The sequence below is a fragment of the Mytilus trossulus genome, unplaced genomic scaffold, assembly GCF_036588685.1.
Source record: "Mytilus trossulus isolate FHL-02 unplaced genomic scaffold, PNRI_Mtr1.1.1.hap1 h1tg000358c__unscaffolded, whole genome shotgun sequence".
Taxonomy (NCBI): Eukaryota; Metazoa; Mollusca; class Bivalvia; order Mytilida; family Mytilidae; genus Mytilus; species Mytilus trossulus.
Window position 1 is genome coordinate 289,704 of NW_026963337.1, and position 26,791 is coordinate 316,494.

Below are 26,791 nucleotides of genomic sequence, written 5' to 3' on the forward strand. Positions count from 1 at the left end.
AGACATTAACAACTATAGGTCAGCGTACGGCCTTCAACAATGAGCAAAGCCCATACCGCATAGTCAGCTATAACAGGCCCCGATAAGACAAACATATAATGACACTGCATATTCCTTGTTTTTTAGACTGTCATGTCAGAAAAATCATTAGGTGTGACTGCTGGAATAGGGATAGAAGGTAATTTTTATTTCATTATAAGTTGATGATTACTCTAGGAATTTCAGAATAACAACATTTTACAATGTACATGATGTATCTGTACGACGTCATGCAATTAACTGCAATGTATTGATGAGATTTATCACTATAAAATAGATAATAACAAACTATGGAGCTATATAGTGTTAGCAGCTTTTTAATATATGAAATGCACCACATAGTAAGCACCATCACATGTATGGTCTTCTGTTGGAAGCTATAGTACATGTGTATCCGTACTTGCAGTCAATATTCTACCTTGCTAGAATTATTTCCCCAAGAAAAGGGTAGCCATTTTAGACTACAGTCTGACATAATATTGATAGAATCCATTAATGTTTTTCTAACATGTGACAAAAGTCCTATAATGTGAGACGTAGGAATTACAATCCATTCATTTTTTTTTTTTTATCCAACATATATAATATACAACAGTACAGTTATCAAACAATAAGTTCATATATATATAAATGTAATATAATACAACCTATTAGAAAATGTATAGAACTTGAAAAATAACATTTTGTTTGGATTTTATAATTGTATCTTATTTAAAAGGACATACAAAAAAAATATAGAGAATTAATAAATAAAAGAATAAAGAGATGATTAAAGAAAAACAAAAAAAACAAAAAAAGCAACAAAAAACAAAAAAAAAACAAAAAACCAATATAAAAAAAAAAAAAAAAAAATCATTTTGATGTCTGCCAATTTTTTCATAGTTGCTAATCCACCAAAGTATCCTGTAAAGCCTCTTGGTAAATGCACCAAGCTTGATTAAACTTTTCAAAACATTTATTTTTAACTGATATCTTCTTCTCCAAAATATAATGATGCTTTATTTTTTCAATCAATGCTGTTAAACTTAATTCTCCTTTAAAATATCGTGTATTATATATATATTGTTTAATCCAGAGAAAAATATTGTTTTGAGGGTCACCTTTGTACATTCGTGTTAAATTTCCAAACAAAAAAATATCCTGTGTAAATGGTATACTAATACCGTTATGGAGAAACCACATTTCAGTTTGCTCAATAAATTGTTGTACATAATAACAATCCCTCAGTATATGTTCAATTGATTCAAGTTCAGTCTTACAAAAAGTACAATATGGGTTTTGCACAATCCCAATTTTGTTTAAAAAAGTATTTGTTGCTAGAATTTTATGATTAATTCTATACTGAAGCCATTGTAGCTTAGTATTTTTTGTAATAGCAAATGGTAGTTGAAAAATCTTTTTCCAGTTTTGATTTTCTAAAACTAAAATTGCTTCCCATCTTTTTACTCCTGTAGGAACAGTGTTGTTTTTGTTTAGCACCAAATACATATCTTTTGATCCCTTTTTGCTTTTGAGAATGGTCTTTATAACTGATGGTATGAAAGGAGATACTAATTTATAATCTCCCCTTTTAATTTTTTTGGAAGTCTTAGTTAGCATAGAAATTATGCTATTATATTTCATGATGTCTATATCCATCTGAAAACACTCCTGAAATTGATAAAAATTTAGAAAGGTACCATTCTCCCCCACAATATCATTTACATATAAAATACACTTACTATGCCAGTCTTTGAAGAAAACTGATTTGTTATCAATTTGGAATAGGTTATTCATCCAAATTGGACTGGAAAGAAAATATTCCCAGTCGTGCAAATTCATTTCTTTTTCAATTACCATTTGCCAAGCACCCAGTACATCTTTCCAAAATTTATTCTTAATACTTTGCTGTAGTTGCTTTACATAGCTATTACCACAACTAAATAATCTATCTTTATCAACATATGACAAAAATATATTTCGCCATTTACAATCATTTCTACAAATTCTTCTAATCCAAGTACATTTCAAAGCATTTATAAAAGCATGTAAATTAATCATTTTTAAGCCTCCATCACAATAATCTTTTTGTATTACATCTTTTTTCACTCTATGAACTGGTGAGTTCCAAATAAACTTGTACATCATTTCATTTATCTGTTTAATAATATCTTCACTTGGATTAGGTAGTGACAATATTAAATGATTTAATTAAAATTGGCAACATAAGTGTCTTTACAACAGTAATTCGACCAATAACAGTAATGTTACGTCTAGATCATTGTTTGACTAGTCTTTTTATTTTTACAATATTTTCATCATAATTGATTTTAACTAGTTTTTCTAAATTAACATCAAAATTAACACCCAATAATTTAAAGGATGTGCTTCCCCAAGTAAGATTTTGATTTTTACAAAGTGTCTCTGTGCTGTACTTTTTACTTCCAATCCAAATGACATGAGTTTTGGAAAAATTTATATTCAAACCAGAAATTTTAGCAAACCAATCTAGTTCCAATAATGCCTCATTTAAAGATTCTTCACTACCATCTAAAAGTAGTGATGTATCGTCAGCAAACTGCGAGAGTTTGTGTTCAACATCAAGAACTTTGATTCCATTTATATTTTTGTTATCTCTTATTTTTAACGCTAAAATTTCAGCACAAAGAATGAAAAGATAAGGCGATAATGGATCACCTTGCCTACAACCCCGTTCAACAGTGAAAAAGTCTGAAAGATTCCCTCCCTGAATGACTGCTGAATTAATGTTTTGATAGAGCACTTTCACCCAATTTATAATAGAATCGCCAAAATTAAAAAATTTCAATACATTTAAAAGAAATTCCCATGAAATGGAATCAAAGGCTTTTTCAAAATCTATCAGCAATAAAAGGCCTGGTATATCATTATCTTCAGTATATTCCATGATATCATAGATCAATCTTAGATTTTCCCCAATATATCTTCCACTCATACAACCTGTCTGATCAGTATCAATGAGTTTAGTCAAAACTGTTCTAAATCTTCCTGCTATAACCCCAGAGCCAATTTTATATACAGTATTAAGCAAAGATATAGGGCACCAGTTTTTTAAAAAATGTCTAGGTTTGTTACCCTTTGGAAGACATGTAATTATCCACTGTTTTTGAGTAACAGAAAGTTCCCCTTTATCATACCCTGCATTCAAGGATCTTACAACAAAAATTTTTAAGTCAGGCCAGAAAAATTTAAAAAATTCACTTGAAAAACCATCTGATCCAGGCGTTTTATTGCTTTTCATTCTTTTTAAAGTTTCACCAGCTTCCTGAACTGATATTTTAACTTCTAGTTTATCTTGTTCATCCAAAGATAACTTTCTAACATTTACATTTTGTAGACTATTTTCAATATCTTTAGGTTTACAACATTCAACATCTCTGTTTTTGTACAAATTTTCATAAAATATTTTAACCTGTTTAAGTATTTCTTTTTGGTTAGTTACAATATCACCATTTTCTTTTTCAACCTTTGGAATAATCTTGCTGGTAAAATTCTTAGATTCAAGTCCACAAAAATAACTTGTGGGTTTTTCTCCCTCTTCTATCCACTGTATTCTAGATCGAACTATTTTACCATGCATTTTTTCCTTTCTGAATTTTTCTAGTTCATTTTTTTTGTCTTCCAATTGCTGTATAGAACCTGAGTTTACATTTTCTTCTAAAATATTAATGTCATCTTTTAAAGTTTTTTCCCTTCTCTCTCTTTCCTTCTTTTTGAAGCTAGAGTATGAGATAGTTTTGCCCCTCACCTCCATTAATAGAGTTTCCAAAAACAACTGACTGTTAATTGTAAAATGAAAATCATTATTATTCACTTCATTAATATTGTCAAAATTATATACCAAGGCTGCATACTGTTTTTTTACATCCAAAATTTTTTCCTTGGTAACATTAACATAGTCAGCATCATACAACAAAGAATTATTGAACTTCCATAAACCTTTCCCCCTAATGAATGGATTCAATTCAAGTTCTAGAATAATTCTAGAATGATCCGATCGGTAACTGGGTTCTACACAGCAATTTTTTAAAAACGACAAAATGTTTTCAGAAAATAAGAAAAAATCAAGCCTAGCTTGTTTGAAAGGTGATTTTTTTCTCCAAGTGTATCTACACAGGTCAGGAAAAAGTTCCCTAAAGGGGTCAACTAGAGATCTATCGTCAATCAATTCTAATAGTTTGTCTCTAGCATTAGGATTATTTATGTGTAAATAATTATAACAATCTAAATTTGGATTTAACACAAGATTAAAATCTCCACAGATAATAAAACACTCATTTTCAAAATCATCAATAATTGACATAATATGCTCATAAAAAAATGGACTGTCAGTATTTGGGCCATATATAGTTATGAGAGTAAAAGGACTTTATCTACAACCAAATCCAAAGCTAAGTAGTTTCCATCAATGTCCCTTTTTTCTTTAAGTACTTTCCACTCAAAATTATTTTTAAACATAATAGCTACACCTCTTGAATTTGAAGAAAAGGATGAAAAGTAGCATTCATATCCCCATAACGTTCTTATACTATTTTCTCTATCCACTGTGAAATGAGTGTCTTGAAGACAATAAATGTTATGGTTTCCAGATTTAAGAAAACTAAATACATCCCTCCTTTTAGATAAATCACCCAGACCCTGGCAGTTAACAGACAGTATCTTTAAAGAGCCCATAATGGTTTGAAATATGTGTACATCATCATTTCATATGAGCATGCATTTTTACATATGGTCATCCATATTATACATTCACATGAGACACAAAGACATATACGCAAAGGTTTGCTCAAAACATCTAGATATGGTGGTATAAAAATTCTCAACATACATGTATTACCAAGCCTCGTACATGGACCAACAGTGTTATTCAATACTTTACAGACATTCAATTCATAGAAAAAAATAAAATTAACAGACAAAAAAAGTGTTAAAAAAATTAAATATTTCAATATGTTTTGCCACATTGTAGTTGGGATTTGTCAGTTTATGCAGTTTGCCTTATATGACACCAACAAAATAATAGTTCAACAAAAATTAAGATTATCTGTACAAAAAAAAATTAACATCAATATGTATTGTAGAAAGAAAATCAATACTATACATGATCTATGTTTAAAAGAGAGATAACTCTGATTTTTTTATACAAAGAAAGGGAGATAAGCACAAATATTAAGTCAAATATCAACAATGAATTATAGAATTCTCAAAACTGTCTGTGAGGTCTAAGTTCTAATTACGTAACATCTATTTCCCTTGCTGTACTCTGTAATGAATGTCATCATATAGTCCAAATTTCAGCTGAAGTCCTGCAGGTGTTCTACCATAAATTCCACAATTAAAGTACCAGACAGACTCAAACTCGTCAGTTTTTCTAAGTCTCTCAATTCAAATCATGTTTCTTTGAGTAACGTCATCCACAAATCTAATTTTACTGGTCAATTCTTTCCTACATCTCATAATTTGGCGCTTAACATCACTACTGAATAGCTTGACAATAACTGGATAGGGCCCAGCCTTTTGGGATGGTATACGATGGATTGCAACCACATCTCTGTTTTCTAATTGCACATTTAGTTCTTTTTTCACAGTTTCCATAAAGTCCTTTCTAAGATCTTGTTAATCCATTCATGATCATGTCATGGATCACTGATCAAAGTACATGTTCCGTTGTCTAGTCAGTATCTCAGCTGCTATAATCAGTAAATAAACTATATGTGCATGATGGATATAATTTTTGTAAAGTGATCATTTCTGTCTGGCAGATTTCACCTTACCTTGACCTGATGATTATGATGAATTGGTCAATGTTAAGTTTTGGTGTTTAGATATAAGAAGATGTGGTATGAGTGCCAATGAGACAACTCTCTTTCCAAGTCACAATTCAATTTGTAAAAGTAAACCATTATAGGTCAATGTTAAGTTTTCATAGTAAGTGTTTGTTTCCCAGGTATCTGCATGTATATCAGAGTTGATGTAACCTTTTCGTGTCTGGGATTTTTGTGACCAAATATATGTTTTTGGTTTTTCTCATGATTAAAGGCCTTGCTTTGACCGATTATTAGGGCCCCGACTAAAAGTCGGGTCGCCCTATAGTGATCAGTCTGTCCTTCCGTCTGTCCGTCCGTCTGTCCGTCCGTAACACTTTCGTGTCCGCTCCATATCTAGAGAACCATTATGATTTCATACTTAATACTTAACATGATTATCAACCAACACCAGAGGGTGTGTCATGTTGTATGTACAACTTTCTAGGTCAAAGGTCAAGGTCAAAAACTTTGGTTTTAGTTGACAACCCCGTGTCCTGTGGTGAAGATCGTGTCCGCTCCATATCTAGATAACCATTATGATTTCAAAGTTTATACTTGACATCCATTTTAACAACCACCAGAGGGCGTGTCATGATGTATGTACAACTTCCTAGGTCAAAGGTCAAGGTCAAAAACTTTGGTTTAGAGTTGACAACCCCGTGTCCTGTGGGATTGTGTCCGCTCCATATCTAGATAACCGTTATGATTTCAAAGTTTATACTTGACATCCATTTTAACCACCACCAGAGGGCGTGTCATGATGTATGTACAACTTCCTAGGTCAAAGGTCAAAGTCAAAAAAACTTTGGTTTCAGTTGACAATCCTGTGTCCTGTGGTGAAGATTGTGTCCGCTCTATATCTTGAGAACCATTATGATTTCAAATATCATACTTGACATCCATTTTAACCAACACCAGAGGGTGTGTCATGATGTATGTACAACTTCCTAGGTCAAAGGTCAAGGTCAAAAACTTTGGTTTAGAGTTGACAACCCCGTGTCCTGTGGTGAAGATCGTGTCCGCTCCATATCTAGATAACCGTTATGATTTCAAAGTTTATACTTGACATCCATTTTAACCACCACCAGAGGGCGTGTCATGATGTATGTACAACTTCTTAGGTCAAAGGTCAACCTCAAAAAATCTTTGGTTTCAGTTGACAATCCTGTGTCCTGTGGTGAAGATTGTGTCCGCTCTAGAACTTGAAAACCATTATGATTTCAAATATTATACTTGACATCCATTTTAACCAACACCACAGGGTGTGTCATGATGTATGTACCACTTCCTAGGTCAAAGGTCTGTCTGTCTGTTGGTCTGTCCATCGCTTACAAATTTGATCCACACTATATTTTGAGAGGACAGCTGTTATTATTTCATACTTTATACCTGACAAACATTTTCAACTTAACATATATATAAACCAACACCAGAGAATGTGTCATAATGTATGCATCCTAGCTTTTCTCATCACTTGGCGTCCGGCGTCCTGCGTCGTCCGTCGTCGTCCTGCGTCCGTCGTCGTTAACTTTTACAAAAATCTTCTCCTCTGAAACTGCTGGGCCAAATTAATCCAAACTTGGCCATAATCATCATTGGGGTATCTAGTTTAAAAATTGTGTGGTGTGACCCCGCCAACCAACCAAGATGGCCGCCAAGGCTAAAAATAGAACATAGTGGTAAAATGCAGTTTTTGGCGTATTACTCAAAAACCAAAGCATTTAGAGCAAATCTGATTGATGTAAAAATGTTCATCAGGTCAAGATCTATCTGCCCTGAAATTTTCAGATGAATCAGACAACCTGTTGTTGGGTTGCTGCCCCTGAATTGGTAATTTTAGGGAAATTTTGCTGTTTTTGGTTATTATCTTGAATATATAGATAGAGATAAACTGTTAACAACAATAATGTTCAGCAAAGTAAGATCTACAAATAAGTCAAAATAATCAAAGTGGTCAGTTGACCCCTTTAGGAGTTATTGCCCTTTATAGTCAATTTTTAACCATTTTTCGTAAATCTTAGTAATCTTTTACAAAAATCTTCTTCTCTGAAACTACCAGGCCAAATTTAAACAAACTTGGCCGCAATCATCATTGGGGTATATAGTTTAAAAAATGTGTGGCGTGACCCAGCCAACCAACCAAGATGGCTGCCACGGCTAAAAATAGAACATAGGGGTAAAATGCAGTTTTTGGCTTATAACTCAAAAACCAAAGCATTTAGAGCAAATCTAACAGGGAGTAAATTCGTTTATCAGGTCAAGATCTATCTGCCATGAAATTTTCAGATGGATCAGACAAACCACTGTTTGTTTGATGCCCCTGAAGTAGTAATTTTTAGGAAATTTCGCCGTTTTTTAGTTATTATCTTGAATATTTTTATAGATAGAGATAAACTGTAAAGAGCAACAATGTATAGCAAAGTAAGACTTAAAAATAAGTCAACATGACCTAAATGGTCAATTGACCCCATAAGGAGTTATTGCCCTTTAAAGTCAATTTTTAACAATTTTCATAAAATTTGTAAATTTTAATTAACATTTTCGACTGAAACTCTTAGGCCAAGTTCAATATAGATAGAATGTTTGTAAGCAGCAAGAATGTTCAGTAAAGTAAGATGTACAAACACATCACCATCACCAAAACACAATTTTGTCATGAATTCAAATGCGTCCTTTGTTTAATATTCACATAGACCAAGGTGAGCGACACAGGCTCTTTGGAGCCTCTAGTTATAGTTAGAGATAAACTGTAAACAGCAATAATGTTCAGCAAAGTAAGATCTACAAATAAGTCAACATGACCAAAATGGTCAGTTGACCCGTTTAGGAGTTATTGCCCTTTATAGTCAATTTTTAACCATTTTTCGTTAATTAAAGTAATCTTTTACAAAAATCTTCTCCTCTGAAACTACTTGGCCAAATTAATCCAAACTTGGCCACAATCATCTTTGGGGTATCTAGTTTAAAAAATGTGTGGCGTGACCTGGTCAACCAACCAACATGGCCGCCACCGCTAAAAATAGAACATAGGGGTAAATTGCAGTTTTTGGCTTATAACTCAAAAACCAAAGCATTTTGAGGAAATCTGACAGGAATAAAAATGTTTATCAGGTCAAGAACTATCTGCCCTGAAATTTTCAGATGAATCGGTCAATCGGTTGTTGGGTTGCTGCCCCTGAATTGGTAATTTTGAGGAAATTTTGCTGTTTTTGGTTATTATCTTGAATATTATTATAGATAGAGATAAATTGTAAACAGCAATAATGTTCAGCATAGTAAGATCTACAAATAAGTCAATATGACCAAAATGGTCAGTTGACCCCTTTAGGAGTTATTGCCCTTTATAGTCAATCTTTAACCATTTTTCATAAATCTAAGTAATCTTTTACAAAATCTCCACTGAAACTACTAGGCCACAATCATCTTTGGGGTATCTAGTTTGAAAAATGTGTCCGATGACCTGGCCATTCAACCAAGATGGCCGCCACGGCTAAAAATAGAACATAGGGGTAAAATGCAGTTTTTTGCTTATAACTATGAAACCAAAGCATTTAGAGCAAATCTGACAAGAAGTTAAATTGTTAATCAAGTCAATATCTATCTGCCCTGAATTTTTCAGATGAATTGGACAACTGGTTGTTGGGTTGCTGCCCTCCAATTGGTAATTTTTAAAGAAATTTTGCCGTTTTTGGTTATCTTGAATACTATTATAGATAGCGATAAACTGTAAACAGCAATAATATTCAGCAAAGTAAGATCTACAATTAAGTCAACATGACCTAAATGGTCAATTGACCCCTTAAGGAGTTATTGCCCTTTATAGTCAATTTTTAACAATTTTCATTAATTTGGTAAATTTATGTAAATTTTACCAAATATAGTTCTCTGTTACTAATGGGCAAAGTTCATGATAGATATAATTGTAAGAAGCAAAATCGTTCAGTTAAGTAAGAACTTCAAACACATCACCATCACCAAAATACAATTTTGTCATGAATCCATTTGTGTCCTTTGTTTAATATGCACATAGACCAAGGTGAGCGACACAGGCTCTTTAGAGCCTCTAGTTTTGATGAGTTGTAACATGTAAACACTTTTATTATCTATCAGACACCTACTTCTTGCTTTCCAGTATTTGAATTATGAATGGAGTTATGCTGAGCACAAAATCCTGCTTTCTTGTTTCATTTTTCAAATACTTGGTTTTGTAGAAATGTAAATTGTTTATGGTAATATCAGATTAACATTCAGCTTTTGATTAGAAAATATTTGAGATGATATTTACTTTTTGTCAACTGGCCTTGACAAAGTCATGGAGACAGGACTTAGGCCTGCTGATGGTGGTGTCAACAATTTGTTAAACTTCGTGATTAGGTCAGTTTAAGGTGAACCAAAAACCAAAAGTCAGTGATACTTGGAATGCAGTTGTCAATTTGGCCTGCTCCCTCTGTTATGGTCTATTAACTTCGAAATTTGAAATTAGTTTAAATGTTTAAAGTTTGTGATAAGTCACTTTAAGAGGGACCACTTATGGTAAGTCAATGATAATTGTTTATCAGTTGTATTTTGTAAATAATGCTTTTATCCGTTCCGCCAATACAAAAATTTAAAGGTCTGACAAAAATATGCCATAATAAGTATCGGTTAAGGTTTCTGGTAGTAAAATTCTTCCGATCTTACTATTAGGCAGGTATATGGGTCCATTCCCAGTACAGATTGCGTTATAAGTATCACTCGTACGAAATACATGAAACCTACTCCAGCCGCACAGGAGCGGTACTTATAACCGTACTTTTAATATTCATTTGCATTTTCTTTGAATTGCTTTAAAGGGACACCCCAGCTGAACTTTCAGCAAAATCCGGCTGGCATTTATGGCAAATATCTGGGCTCTATAAAGTCAAGAGGGACTTTGCATAGGTTAGCTGAATATATTAAGTCCAGCTGGACTTTTGACAGATGATATCACTTTTTCTTCAGATGGTTTATTCTTCTGATTTAATTTGCAGTATCAATCCCATGGCATACATGTTATCTGAAAATACAAACAAAACTATTGCATTATATAAAAGTATACATACAGGGTTTCCGCTGGGGGTAATTGTGGCGATAAAAAATCCTCATTTGCGAAAGAATTTAGCGAAAAAATATATATAACGATTTATTTTCCTCCATCTTGTTTATTTACTTTTTTCGAGTTTCTGGGACTTTACTTGATCAGACAATACTCGGAATTCACCTTGACCTCATTAAGATTTGGACAGAAAATCAATTATCAGCTGATTGCATTTTAAAGTTATCGACAACAAAGGAAATATTAATAAAGGACTTAGGTGTTGATTGAATTGTTTGACAAAATGATATGGTTAAATGGCTTCCACTAAATGTCACATACAGAATATATTTACCACTTTACCACGCACGCGTTTGAATCAAACATTGACATCTACTCTCCTTTTAAAGATAGCTAAGAAAAGAACAATTCTGTTGTGACGAAAAATGTTCAAAAGCAAGAAAACTCTCCGATTTAAAACTTTAAATATCCTTTGACTTTAGTATAGGTAATTGATTAGGGAGACTACTTTAAAGTTGTTTGAGTGACACACGTGTTTCAAGCATAGATTTTACGTCTCAATTTTTTCAGTTACGATGGTCAAGAAAAGAAAAACTGTCGTTTTGAAGAAATCTCTCAAAAAGGTTGGGAACAACCCCTCGAATGAGAGTAACCCTTCAATATAATGACTACACATGAAATGAGGGCTCAATTGCATGTGTTTTGTTGTAATTAGGAAAGTTGTTTAAAATACAATGAATATTTTTCCCTTTTAAGTTAAAAAAAATTCTGTTGTTTTAAAGAAAATGTTAAGTGTTTATTCATTAAAAGGTAGACTCTAAAATAAGTTTGAGAGAAAAGTCATAGACACAATGGGGCAAAATCATCTGATTTAAGGGAAAGGGGGGGGGGGGGGGGGTGGGGGTGTTAGAAAAAAAGGTAAATTTTAAACGAAAAATATATTTATGTTACTTGGCGAAAAAAATAATAAAGTGGCGAAAAATATATTACAAGATTGTATGGTTTGAACAAATTCAGATTAATATCGTAATATGTTTTGGCGAAAGAGGTGGCGAAAAAAATAATTGACCCAGGGAAAACCCTGTATACATATATACTGGTAATTTCTGGTTTCATTGAGTTTTACCCTTGTCTGTACATCTGTATGTCTCTAAATAGGTTTTCGTTCTATAACTTTAGTTTGCCTCAACTAAATGTTATGAAACTTAAGCACAATGATTATTACCACACAACACAGATCAAGTTTGAATATTGGTGGCATCAGTGTTACCATTCTAGAGTTATGTCCCTTCAGTTTTTCTTAAATTGGTTTATTCTTCTGATTTAGTTTGCAGCTTTCCCTTGCATGCATGTTATCTGAAAACACAAAACAAAAATGATTGCAATAAGCATAATACTGTTTTTAACATAAGGTCTATGACAACAAAAGGAAACTTGGGATTGATTTTGAGAGTTTTAGTCCCAACAGTTTAGGAATTAGGGGCCAAAAACAGGTCCCAAATAAGCATTTTTCTTGGTTTTTGCACAATAACTTTAGTATAAGTTAATAGAAATCTATGAAATTTCAACACAAGGTTTATGATCACAAAATGAAGGTTTGGATTGATTTTGGGAGTTTTGGTCCTTAAAAATTAGGGGCCAAAAGGGGCCAAAATTAAACTTTGTTTGATTTCATCAAAAATTAAATTAGTGGGGTTCTTTGATGTGCCAAATCTAACCGTGTATTCAGATTCTTAATTTTTGGTCCTGTTTTCAAATTGGTCTACATTGAGGTCCAAAGGGTCCAAAATTAAGCTTAAGCTTGATTTTAACAAAAAATGAATTCTTGGGGTTCTTTGATATGGGCCCAGTTTTCAAGTTGGTCTAAATCAGGATCTAAAATTATTATATTAAGTATTGTGCAATAGCAAGAAATTTTCAATTGCACAGTACTCAGCAATAACAAGAAATCTTCAATTGCACAGTATTGTGCAATAGCAAGAAATTTTCAATTGCACAGTATTGCGCAATAGTAAGAAATCTTCAATTGCACAGTGTTGTGCAATAGCAAGTATTTTCAATTGCACAGTATTGCACAATAGCAAGAAATATCTAATTGCACAATATTGTGCAATAGCAAGAAATTTCAATTGGAGTTATCTTTCTTTGTCCAGAATAGTAGTTGAATCAACTTAAATCAATGTTTTATACAATATACAATGTATATTCACTTTTACTACCAACTGATAAATTAAAACAATCTTTACCATTCAGTGATAACAAGCACTTTTTTTACATTTTGATATTTTATGATGTATTTAAATGAGTGATTATTGTTGCAAACTCCATTAGAAATTTGAATTGAGATCGGTTTTGGAATAAAGGATAGGGGGATGTGAAAAAAAAATTGGGGGGGGGGGGGGGTTCAATTTTTCTCATTTGAAATTTCATAAACAAAAAGATAATTTTTCAAACATTTTTTTGAGAGGATTTATATTCAACAGCATAGTGAATTGCTCAAAGGCAAAACAAAAATTTCAAGTTCATTAGACCACATTCATTCTGTGTCAGAAACCTATTCTGTGTCAACTATTTAATCACAATCCAAATTTAAAGCTGAATCCAGCTTGAATGTTGTGTCCATACTTGCCCCAACCCTTCAGGGTTCAACCTCTGCGGTCGTATAAAGCTGCGCCCTGCGGAGCATCTGGTTCATTTTATTCTTGCAACCATTTTAATATGCATATACAAATGTTGTATCTTTCTCTACTGTTGCAACTGTTTTACTTTATATAAATGCTTTATGCTTGTATTCCTATTACACTGGAAAAGAAAGTATATATGGTATATCAAATGATACAAAATCAACACTGCACCAAATTGTATGATATTTAACCAAAAGCCTTATCTCACTGCAAATTCTTGATGGCTTCTTTAACTTGTTGGAACAGAATCTCTATAAACAGATGTCGATGACACTTCATCAGTGCATTTAAGAAAACAACTACAGGGCTATATCAACAAATTATGAAATATATTTGGCATAGTAATTTACAAATACTATGATAATCATGAATTGCCCAACATTTTCACTGTAAAATGGGATAACCATTTTAAAATTGTGGTAACTTCGAGACCCATAAAAAAAAGATATCTTTACAGCAAATTACTTATGAAAAGGACATATCGACTTTAACAAAAATCCTCACCTGACTAGGTTCAAATGGGCCCTTAATTATTGTTTAATCATCTAATTTGGCTAAAAGCTAAATATTTAATATTTATAAACAATGAAAAAGGTGCATAAGGCAGCAACCATTTGATTTTCGGGGGGGGGAGGGGGCTATGGATTTTTTTTGGGGGACAAGTAGAAAACAAAAAACATAGTGGCAGCTGAGGGTGAAACAAACATTTTTTTTCCAGGGTCAAAAACAAATTATTTTTTTCTCCAAAAAACTGGAAACAAACTTTGCTTTCAAAAAAATCCATAGCCCCCCCCAGAAAATCAAATGGTTGCTGCCTAATAGAAAATAATTGATTATAATAAATTGTGTAAAATAGTATTTTTCTTCTTTAAAATAACTTTTTATCTTTGACTTTGTAGATGAAGTCCCAACTGAAATTAAATTAATGACTGACAAAAGATCTGTCGAATTGTACCTTAAATTACTTGAGTCAGGCTCTGAGAAAAAGAGAGACATACGTTTAGTAGTAGTTGGAAAGAAAGGGGCGGGAAAGACTTCATTGATTAAAAGATTGTTTGGTGAAGATAATACAGATGTTACCAGTACAAATGGAATAGAAATTCATAAAATAAAATGCAAAGCAATGTCTGATGATGGAATATGGAATAAATTAGATGGTATGTTTAAAGATAAAACAAATATAAAAAAAGTTTTGAAACTTATATATAATGAATCAATCAATTCCAATATACTTCATTTTACATCAGATCTGTATTGACAAAATGTAACTTTAAATGTGGACACCTGTGGATGCAATTGAAAACAACAAGCCTTTGCAAGTCTAATGTCAGGTGAAGGTTTTATTGTACCTCCTAAGACAGAAGGATGTTTTCCGGGCAGCAGTGGCCATATTAACTCTTATATAAAGCTCCGGCCAGATTTCAAAAGATTAAAGGACTGGTTTGTCATTATCTGGTTCACTGATGCCTAATCATCTGAGGTTTTAGTCCGGAATATATATGTTGTTTTAGGCTCTGAAGTTTCCTGATTATTTCTCTTTCTCAGAAACTAAAGGTACCAGGCCATCTTTTTTTTTGGTAGGGTTCAACTGAGCTTGACCTACTTTTCTTTGGGTCACATAATTTTTCATGATTAGATCTATTCTTAGATACTTTAGGTAATGAGTCAACTATATTTGGTGTATGGAACAATTGCAAGTTGTACATGTTCATCTGAATGGTTAATATGACTTTTTTTTTGGTATTGTACATACATATTGTATTTTTGTTTAGTATTTTTGTATTTTATATGTCATTTATGTACAACGCCATTGAATACATATTGTATATGTAGAAATAGGCGTTTAAATAAGTCTTCATGTTTCATGTTTCATGTTTCATGTTTCATGACTTTGACCTAATTTTCATGGATCATTTATAGTGCTTAGCTTATTTTATGCCTGTATTAAGACATTAACCTTAGGGATTACTGGGGTATAGAAATAAGGTCATCTCTAAAATTTGTCTACATCTGACGGGCATTGAAACCAGTGCCAAAGAGGGGTGTCCGTTCTGCTATGTGGGATGAATGAATTTGCAGCCTGACCAGTCAGAATAGTGACGTTAATTCCAATAGTTCTTGTAGAGAGAATTCAAAGCCCTCTATACATTCAATTTGTAACAACACTTTACTGGGTCTGTATGTGACCTGTTAGAAGGTAAAATTTCTTGTTAATTTGTTCTCGTCCTAAACATAAAACAATCAATCAGTTAAAAATCTTAAAGACATTTAACATCAAATTCAATCATATCAGTTACACAGGCTAGACATTTCAGTATATGTTATCTTTTAAGTTCATCTGTCCCTAACCTTGACCCTTTATAAAAAGTTTGTGAAACTTCAATTTTTCTGTCAGACACAGGCTAGACATTTCAGTGTATGCAATCTTTTAAGTTCCTCTGTCCCTAACCTTGACCCTTTATAAATAGTTTGTGAAACTTCAATTTTTCTGTCAGACACAGGCTAGACATTTCAGTGTATGCAATCTTTTAAGTTCCTCTGTCCCTAACCTTGACCCTTTAAACATAGTTTGTGAAACTTCATTTTTTCTGTCAGACACAGGATAGACATTTCAGTGTATGCAGTCTTTTAAGTGTATCTGTCCCTAACCTTGACCCCTATACATAATCTGTGAAACTTCAATGTTTCTGTCAGACACAGGCTAGACATTGCAGTGTATGCAATCTGTGAAGTTCATCTGTCCCTTACCTTGACCCTTTATAAATAGTTTGTGAAACTTCAATTTTTCTGTCAGACACAGGCTAGACATTTCAGTGTATGCAATCTTTTTAGTTCATCTGTCCATAACCTTGACCCTATACAAAGTTTGTTAAACTGAATTTCTTTCTGTCAGACACAGGCCTGACAGAACATGCAGAAAGAAAACTATTGCTGATCCTTCCAGAAATTTGGTTGATCTTCATTTTTTTTTTAAATTATAACCTTATTCGTAAGACTGTTTATTGCTTATTTTATACCTTTCACTAAATAAACAGTTTTTCTTCGGGGAGATAAGGGTCTAAATTAAATCGATAGAGTTTTTATACGACCGCAAATTTTGAAAAAAATTTCGTCGTATATTGCTATCACGTTGTCGTCGTCGTCCGAATACTTTTAGTTTTCGCACTCTAACTTTAGTAAAAGTGAATAGAAATCTATGAAATTTTAACACATAAAAGGAAGGTTGGTATTGATTTTGGGAGTTTTGGTCCCAACATTTTAGGAATTAGGGGCCCAAAAAGGGCCCAAATAAGCATTTTCTTGGTTTTCGCACTATAACTTTAGTTTAAGTTAATAGAAATCTATGAAATTTTGACACAAGGTTGATGACCACAAAAGAAAGGTTGGGATTGATTTTGGGAGTTTTGGTTTTAACAGTTTAGGAATTAGGGGCCAAAAAAGGGCCCAAATAAGCATTATTCTGGGTTTTCGCCCAATAACTTTAGTTTAAGTAAATAGAAATCAATGAAATTTAAACATAATGTTTATGACCACAAAAGGAAGATTGGTATTGATTTTGGGAGTTTAGGTGCTACAGTTTAGGAATTAGGGGCCAAAAAGGGACCCAAATAAGCATTTTTCATGGTTTTCCCACCATAACGTTAGTATAAGTAAATAGAAATCTATGAAATTTAAACACAAGGTTAATGACCATAAAAGGAAAGTTGGTTATGATTTTGGGAGTTTTTGTCCCAACAGTTTAGGAAAAAGGGGCCCAAAGGGTCCAAAATTAAACTTTGTTTGATTTCATCAAAATTGAATAATTGGGGTTCTTTGATATGCCAAATCTAACTGTGTATGTAGATTCTTAACTTTTGGTCCCGTTTTCAAATTGGTCTACATTAAGGTCCAAAGGGTCCAAAATTAAACTTAGTTTGATTTTAACAAAAATTGAATCCTTGGGGTTCTTTGATATGCTGAATCTAAAAATGAACTTAGATTTTTTATTATTGGCCCAGTTTTCAAGTTGGCCCAAATCGGGGTCCAAAATTAAACTTTTTTGATTTCATCAAAAATTGAATAAATGGGGTTCTTTGATATGCCAAATCTAACTGTGTCTGTAGATTCTTCATTTTTGGTCCCGTTTTCAAATTGGCCTACATTAAGGTCCAAAGAGTCCAAAATTAAACTAAGTTTGATTTTAACAAAAATTAAATTCTTGGGCCTCTTTGATATGCTGAATCTAAACATATACTTAGATTTTTGATTATGGGCCCAGTTTTCAAGTTGGTCCAAATCAGGATCTAAAATTATTATATTAAGTATTGTGGAATAGCAAGTCTTTTCAATTGCACAGTATTGTGCAATGGCAAGAAATATCTAATTTCACAATATTGTGAAATAGCAAATTTTTTTTTAATTAGAGTTATCTTTCTTTGTCCAAAATAGTAAGCAAGAAATATCTTATTGCAAGAATTTTTTTTAATTGGAGTTATCTTTCTTTGTCCAGAATCAACTTAAATCTTTGTTATATACAATATACAATGTATATTCACTTTTTACTACCAACTGATAAATTTAAATAATCTTTACCATTCAGTGATAACAAGCAGTTTTTTTACATTTTATTTACAGTTTATTTTATGATGTATTTAAATGAGTAGTTATTGTTGCAAACTCCATTAGAATATTTTAATTGAGATTAGTTTTGGAATAAGGGAAAGGGGGATGTGATTAAAAAATTGGGTTCAATTTTTCTCATTTGAAATTTCATAAATAAAAAGAAAATTCCTTCAAACATTATTTTGAGAGGATAAATATTGAACAGCATAGTGAATTGCTGTAAGAGAAAACAAAAAATTTAAGTTCATTAGAACACATTCATTCTGTGTCAGAAACCTATGCTGTGTCAACTTTTTAATCACAATCCAAATTTAGAGCTGAATCCAGCTTGAATGTTGTGTCCATACTTGCCCCAACCATTCAGGGTTCAACCTCTGCGGTCGTATAAAGCTACGCCCTGCGAAGCATCTGGTTTAATAAGTTGCCAAAATGAATTTTATCATGTTTTTTGTCGATCCTGCAACTTTTGTTGTAGAAAGCTCGACATAGGGATAGTGATCCGGCGGCAGTGTTAGCTTACTTCTTAAAAGCTTTATATTTTAGAAGGTGGGAGACCTGGATGCTTCGTATTTTGTATATAGATGCCTGATGTTACGATCTTTCCGTCAGTCACATGTCCAATGTCCTTGACCTAATTTTCATGGTTCAGTGACTACTTGAAAAAAAGTAAAGATTTTTTGTAATGTTAAATTCTCCCTTATTATAAGTAATAGAATAACTATATTTGGTATGTGCGTACCTTGAAGGGTCCGCATGCCCATCAGGCAGTTTTCACTTGATCTCGACCTTATTTCATGGATCAGTGAACAAGGTTAAGTTTTGGTGGTCAAGTCCATATCTTAGATACTATAAGCAATAGGTCTAGTATATTCGGTGTACAGAAGAACTGTAAGGTGTACATGTCCAACTGGCAGGTGTCATCTGACCTTGACCTCATTTTCATGGTTCAGTGGTTATAGTAAAGTTTTTGAGTTTTGTTCTATTTTTCTAAAACTACATGCAATAGGTCTACTATATTTGGTGTATGGAATGATTGTAGGGTGTACATGTCGAGCTGACACTTGTCATCTGACCTTGACCTCATTTTCATGGTTCAGTGGTCAAAGTTAAGTTTTAGAGTTTTGGTCTATTTTTCTAATACTATATGCAATAGGTCAACTATATTTTGTGTATGGAAATATTTTATGATCTATATGTCAGTCGCACAGGTTTTATTTGACCTTGACCTCATTTTCACGGTTCATTGCTAAGATTTAAGTATTTGTGTTTTGGTCTGTTTTTCTTAATTTATAAGCAATAGGTCAACTATATTTGTTGTATGTAAGAATTGTTACCTGTACATGTCTGGCTGGCATTGTTCATCTGACCTTGACCTCGTAGCAGCATCCTGTTACAATTATTTCTTGTATAAAGTTGAGTTTTTTTTTAAGTAGGAAAAAAAGTTAACCACGCAATCTACACATTTACAATTACATCTATTTGAAATATTACAATCTACCGTTGCACAGGTGCTTTCCAGCACTTTTATTATATGTGGAAACAGTTCTAACTTTAAGATAAAACACATTTTTAGGTGAAAAATCTTACAAATAAATTACAATCGTATCTCAAAATCGCATATTTCATTAAAGATATGGACCAATTGTTTGCTACACCCGATCTCCCTTAGACACAATATCAGAAAGAAAGAAAAAAAGCCAATTATTTTATTTTCTATTGATAGGAAACTATGAAGAAACTGAAATTCATGCAAGACTATTGAAAGAATACGAGGAAAAACTTCAGGACAAAGGAACAATAGAAGAACCAGTAACATCCCACATTGCCATTAGGGACAACACACCAGCAACAAGTTTTGATGAATTAAAGAAATCAGGGACAGCATATCAGCAGCCTAAAATAATGACACCTCTAGTAACCACTGAATCTCAAGTTGAACCTCCAGTAACCTCGCAGCAACCAAACCAATCATTAGAACAGGCAAAAAAGGATATTGAAACCATGCTTAAATCTAATGTAGATTTACAGGACAAACAGAAGTATGCCACATTATTTTTATGGGATTTTGCAGGAGATGAAGAATTTTACCATACACATCAAACCTTTTTATCCCCAGATGCAATTTATCTTGTTGTTACAAAACTCAATGAGGCTGGCGACAAAGAAGCACAAGGTAAAATTTCATATATAGATACGATAAGTGAGAATTAAAATGTTTAACATTTGATTTTATTTTTACTTAGCTTAAGATGCAAATAGATGTCAAGAACTATATCTACCCCCTTTCGCTCCAAGTAATATGAGTACAGAAGAAAACATGTAAAACAATCAGTCAATAAATTAGATTTACTTTACCAATGCAAATCCAAATATGCATTTCTTCAACAACGAATGTCTCTTCGGTGATGATGGTGATGCTTGATGAAAAAATTTTGAAAATCCAAAACCTAATACAAACATTAAAGAGCTAATTATAGCTTTTGTTTAAAGAACAAATGTATCAGTCGCACATCTGTTATATGAATATGATACTGGTCAGTGATTCTATATCTTCCATAAGGTAGCTATATCTATAGACCAGTTGGACAATCCAAATCTTGTACACAAATGACTTATGGTTTAAAGTTTTCGTCTGGCATGACTACTGACATGACGAGAATGCCAGGTTTAATGGTTACCTTAGCTGAAGTAGGTTTTGCCTGTTCTAGATCTGTTACCATTGATGGTTCTGCCAAATGCCTAGTTATTTATTATTAAGTCCCATACTGACGAAGTCGAAAGGGACTTAAGGTTTGCATTATGTCTGTCTGTTTGTCTTTCCGTCTGTCTGTCTGTTTGTCCGTCCATCCTTCCATTGGTCCGACCGACCATGCTTGAAGATATTGATTTGATATTTGGTATATATTTTCATCGTGACAAGTTACAGATCAAGTTCAAACTTTGTTTTGTCTGATGATTTTGTCCATTCACTCATATATTCATTTTTCCGCTTCTTTTTTTCTTTTTGAAGATACTAAATTGATAATTGGTATACAGTGTTATCATGATCAGATCAACTGTGAATTTTGTTCGGATCTGATGATTTTGTGCAGAGTTATGGTCCTTGGACTTGTTTGTTCTGGTCTGATGATTTGTGCAGAGTTATGGTCCTTAGGAAAATTGACCCAAATAAATCAGTTTCCACATCTTTTTTCATCATGCCTGAAGATATTAACTTCAGTGGTCTCGTTAGCCCAGAAAAGAAGGGCACCGCGCCCTGGGTGCCCTCAGCCGCGCCATGGGTCAAAAAGGACATTCAAACTAATAAGTCATAAATTATAAATGATGGCATTGACAAATTTGTACTCACATTAAATGTCTTATCAAGTTTTCTCAGAGTATGCTATTTATGGATTGTAATGTGTGATTACACGTCCAAATCATGATTTGTTTATAAATTAGATAATGTTGAGTGTTAAAAATCATTGAACTGAAACTGTTTTTTGTGTGAATTTCAGGGCTGACAGGGAATTAAAAATTCTAACTTAATTGTGTTACAAAATTTGAAATCTTATTTTAAATTAACTTTTTTCAATCATGTCAATTGTGATATACAAAGTTTTGTAAATCCCTTTGCTAATAACGCAAATCAAATGTTTTCGAAATCTTCTTTTTATTGAATTGATGTATTTTAGCAATTTTTCTAAAATTGTTCAGATACTTTAGACTTTATAGTGTTAATGACGAAATTCTTAATCTGTCTTACATCAATTCTGGAACATAGTTCTAACACATTCAGAAAAAATGAGACATTTTCAAAAATTCTGAATTAAACTTGATGAAAAACATGATTTATAACTTTTCTAAGTTTTTTGATAAATTAAGAAATTATCAAGGTTCCATTTTCATCAATCAAAGTTCACCTTTGATGAAATTTTCTATTTATTCTGTGCCTTTTAGCTCTGAACATGTTTAGGTCTAATACATCTTTGGCATTCAAATCTTTGAATTTGAGCATTCCTGATGAAGGTTAATCATGTGTATCTACAAAAGTGTCTCAGACACACCAAATTAGTAAGACAACCTCAAAAGAATTAAGACATTTTCAGACAAAAAGAGACAGTATATATACATAACTTGTTTGTCATCATGGAAAAATGCAATTAAAAGCCAATCTGCCAGAAAACCATGATGGAACAATGGACTTTAATTGCATTTGAAATAGTTATTTTTGACAATGATTTTGATGATATATATATATGTATATAGTAAAATTAAAATGTCTGTATTTCATTTAAAGGCGGATATTTAAACGTCAGTTGTTCACAGAAGGTTTCTACTATCCAGATAATCTTGCTATTCACTGTTAGCATGGTTAGTGAGAGTTCAGTTTTATATTGTTTATTGACTCATTGGAAGATCTGATTGACAGGGGTCTTTCATTCATTTAAGGAATGACTGTAATATTTTCTTTGTCTATGCAGAAATAACATCAAAAATATGGTGCACGCTGAATAACCGGCGTAGCGGGTTATTTTAAAGTGAGCTCCACATTTTTTTTTATGTTATTTCAAATAGGCAGACAAAATAGTACAGTCCTTTCTTATAATTTAATTCTTAATTCCATTTTAAACTGGAGTAAATCATGAAAAACCGTTGATGACATCACTGTCTCATGACAAAATTATGTCTATGAACTGATAAACAAAACAACGTCAGCCAATCAGAAGATGTGTTACATCCAAAATTAAATTATACTTAAATAAAAAGGTCAATAATCAATTGATAGATGGAAATGATTGACACAGATCATTTTAAAAGTTGAGAAAAGTTTGTTTAGCCAGACAGTTTGTTATCTTGTAATAACTATTATTTTGTGAATTGTATATCTTCTACATTCTTGTTATCTGTTAAAACCTGAAAAGGATGACTAGTCTTCTGGTCAGTTGTTCTTTGCTGAATTGTTGTCTCATTATCAATCATACCACATAAGACTTTAATGCATGGTGATAAGAATTCTTATACACATTTCTTTGTAGATTTATTCCAATTGTGGATGGATTCTATACATTGTTACAGTAGACTGGAAAAGGATGGACATAAATCTGATGTCAACGAGAAAACATCAGATGATCTTGATCCACCAATAGTTATTGTTGGCACTTGGAAAGATGCTTTGATCTCTGATGTACAAGAGGTATTGAAAATTGCCAATTTTGTCAGATGTTAGTGTTTATTTGTACAGGACCATGGTGAACTGATTTATATTATACCAGACCAGCATATTGACAATATTCAAACAAAATAACTTTATCAGATTTTAAGGTTTAAAGTTTTTAAAGGATAACAATATTTTCTAGTAGTTTACAGAAACTTAGATCTTCCAATAATATCTGAAAAAAGAGTACAAGTAACTCATTAAAGAAACAATGATTGAAATTTTGTATGCCAGAGGGTGTTTCTTCTACACAATTTATAAATGATGTTCTAATAAACATAATTAAAAGGCCAAATAAGGTACGAAGGGGAACAGCTTTGACGACCCATAGTTTTGAATATCATATATAAATTGATAATTTTTTAGTGTTTTCAATGTTTTGTTTTGCAAAGAGAAAGCAAACACACTTAATTTTATCTTTTAGATTGATGATGCATGCAGTAAAAGTATATTAAAGTATACGGAGAATATGTCAGAAGATGAACTAAGACATATAAGGCAAGAATACTTTATCTCCAACACAGAAGATGATCCTAGTGTATTCCAGCAAATACGAGAAAACATCCTTAACTTAGCCAGAAAAATGAAAACATGGAACAAAGATTATCCTTTAAAATTCATTCAGCTGGAAACAAAACTTCAAGAAAAGAAGAAGGAGTTACCTATTATTTCCCTTCAGGAAATTCAGAATATCGCTAGTGATACACCTAAGCCACTAAATGATGAAGAACTAAGATTGTTTCTTGAATTTCACCACGAGATCAGAGCTTTAGTTTATTTCAAAGATCTTCCTTCTTATATTATTTTAGATACACAGTGGTTATCTGATGCTTTTAGATATATAGTTACTGCAAAGAAATTAAGAGCCATAAGTATCAAAAATAGAAAAAAATGGGATGAATTGTACAGTAGAGGCACATTACATAGTGAGGTTTTAGAAGATATATTTAAAAAAAGGGATAACATGTTTTCCACACACAAGGACCATATTCTGAATGTAATGGAGAGATTTGATATCATTATACGTCCAAACACGCCAGAGACTGCTGACGAGAAGCCTCGCTACTATGTACCTTGCCTGATTAAAACAGAATCACACTGTGACATTTATGAAATATTTAATGTGACAGACTGTACCTGTAAAAAATCAGCTTGGTTATGTTTCAAATTTAAATTCAAGCCACCACATCTAATGAACCATTTGATTGCTTCACTGAGCCGGAAGTATGAAATTGCAGAAGTGGTTGTTCCAAATCAAAAGAAAAAGTCAGTTGCTCTTTTCGGAGGTATTGCAGTCTTTGAGTTACAGAAGAAAACACATTTAAGAAAATTGCTTGTAATGACATCTCCAAATTTTATTCAGGTTCAGGTTTTGGAATTCGGGAAAGATTCAATCATCAAAAGAGGTTTGTTCAGAGACGTTGGGGACTTCGTAACAGATGAGTTAGAGAAGATAATACATACACGATTCAAGATGTCCACTGTAGAATTCGAGAAAAAAATTGAATGTGGACATACCAAACCTGAATTGGTGACAGGATCCATAGAATTAAGTGAGGAGCAGATTACAGAATATTTTTGCGGGACATGTAAAACACCCCACACATTCGATGGCGAATGGTCAGAGATAGAAAGTAAAGCTCTGTCTGTAAGTGTTTACATATTACATTATTTTATTGGATTTAAGTATTTTCATGAAAAGTCACGGAAAGCTAGAAATGTTTGTTATTTTTTCAAACAAAAATTACAAAATGTGTATGCTTTGCAAAGCAAGGTTATAATAGCTTTATCTTTATTAATAAATGAGCAGTCTGGTATAACCTTGAGACTTAAGTGCAGAAATGTGATTTTGGTACAACGCCATGAAAATGCATAAATAAGGTGACATGACTTTTTGACTTCCTGACGGTTTTTGCCAACATAGATATTATTCAAAAACTCTACCGAAATAGATATTTTTTATACATGTTTTCATCTTTAAGAAATCGTATTGTAGCCAACATTATAATTAATTTTGGCTGAAATGATGAATATAATTATGAAAAATTACGAAGACTATATATATGGAAGATTAGACTTCACATGTTCAACAAAAAGTACTAGGTGCATGAAAAACCTGGTACATTAATGTCATAAATTAACATATAATGATTGCAATATAACATCTTATATCGATGTTGATGCTGCTGTGTATATGTGGAGTAGGCATTACGTTTTACCCTTGTTAGACTGTTTATCGGTTTGTACGTCTGTCTGTCCATCCCAAATTTAGTTTATTTGGCCCAAGACCACAATTAATGATCCCGCTTTTCGTTGTCCACGAATATAGTTCCCTTTAATTATAATGTATATTTTCTTTATTTTTTTTCTTTCCCATTCTCATACATTTCTTAGTTTTTCTGGGGTGGAAATGAAAGAAGAGAGGTGAAATAAACTTTTGGATGTTTTATTTTAACTGATTTTGATATGGAAAGAGTGATTAGGCCATGTGCAAAAAGGTGATATTTACAGTTTTCGGAACATCTCTTGACTTGTCCATAGGGGTATGGATGTGTATTGGCTAAATTTGTAAAATACAGAGGAGCAAACTTTCTGAATTTTGGATATATTTTTGGACTAGAACTGTACTTTACACACACAGAAAATTTGACAAAAAGATTAGGTGCAATTTTTTAAATGAAACAAAACGTTGTAAAGAACTAATAGAGAATTTAATTGTGGTCGGTGGCCAAAAAGGTGATATTTCAGTTTTCGGAACATCTCTTGACTTGTCCATAGAGGTATGGATGTGTATTGGCTAAATTTGTTAAATACAGCGGAGCAATCTTTCTGAATTTTGGATATATTTTTGGACTAGAACTGTACTTTACACACACAGAAAATTTGACAAAAAGATGAGGTGCAATTTTTTTAATGAAACAAAATGTTGTAAAGAACTAATAGAGAATTTAATTGTGGTGTGTGGCCATCTGTCTTACTTTTGTTTGTTTCAACAAAATGTTATGAGGTTTAAAGACAATGCTTATTTCCACCAAACACAGATCAAGTTTGAATTTCGATTAGGTCACTGATACCGTTCTCTAATTATGTCCCTTGATGTTGATAAGGGTCTTATATTTGAACAATTTTTCAAATTTGCTATTTCTGCAATCTAACTTTATTTTGCTTCAATTGAATGTTATAGAACATATACACAATACTTATTACCACCAAGTACAGATCAAGTTGAAGTATGGAAGAGTCGCTTTTGCATTTCATGAGTTATTTCCCTTTGTAAATTAAAAAAATTAAGGATATTGCTGAATATGTATAAGCAGGAAAATCTGTGTCCCATCGTCACATTTACTTTTATAAGCATTAGTAGCGGTAC

The 26,791-nt window shown here is 32.5% G+C and overlaps 1 protein-coding gene and 1 long non-coding RNA gene across 2 annotated transcripts in view; both read left to right on the top strand.

The window, feature by feature from the left end:
• LOC134701869 (uncharacterized) overlaps nt 1–26,791 on the top strand; it is a 537,736-nt gene that overhangs the window by 242,832 nt on the left and 268,113 nt on the right. The window lies entirely within an intron of this gene.
• LOC134701860 (uncharacterized) overlaps nt 14,526–26,791 on the top strand; it is a 51,961-nt gene continuing 39,695 nt past the window's right edge. The window contains exons 1-4 of the mRNA XM_063562976.1: nt 14,526–14,779; nt 19,948–20,397; nt 23,243–23,400; nt 23,846–25,069. Of these exons, the coding sequence (XP_063419046.1) occupies nt 14,548–14,779; nt 19,948–20,397; nt 23,243–23,400; nt 23,846–25,069 (2,064 nt within the window). The 5' untranslated portion in view covers nt 14,526–14,547. The remainder of the gene's footprint in view (nt 14,780–19,947; nt 20,398–23,242; nt 23,401–23,845; nt 25,070–26,791) is intronic.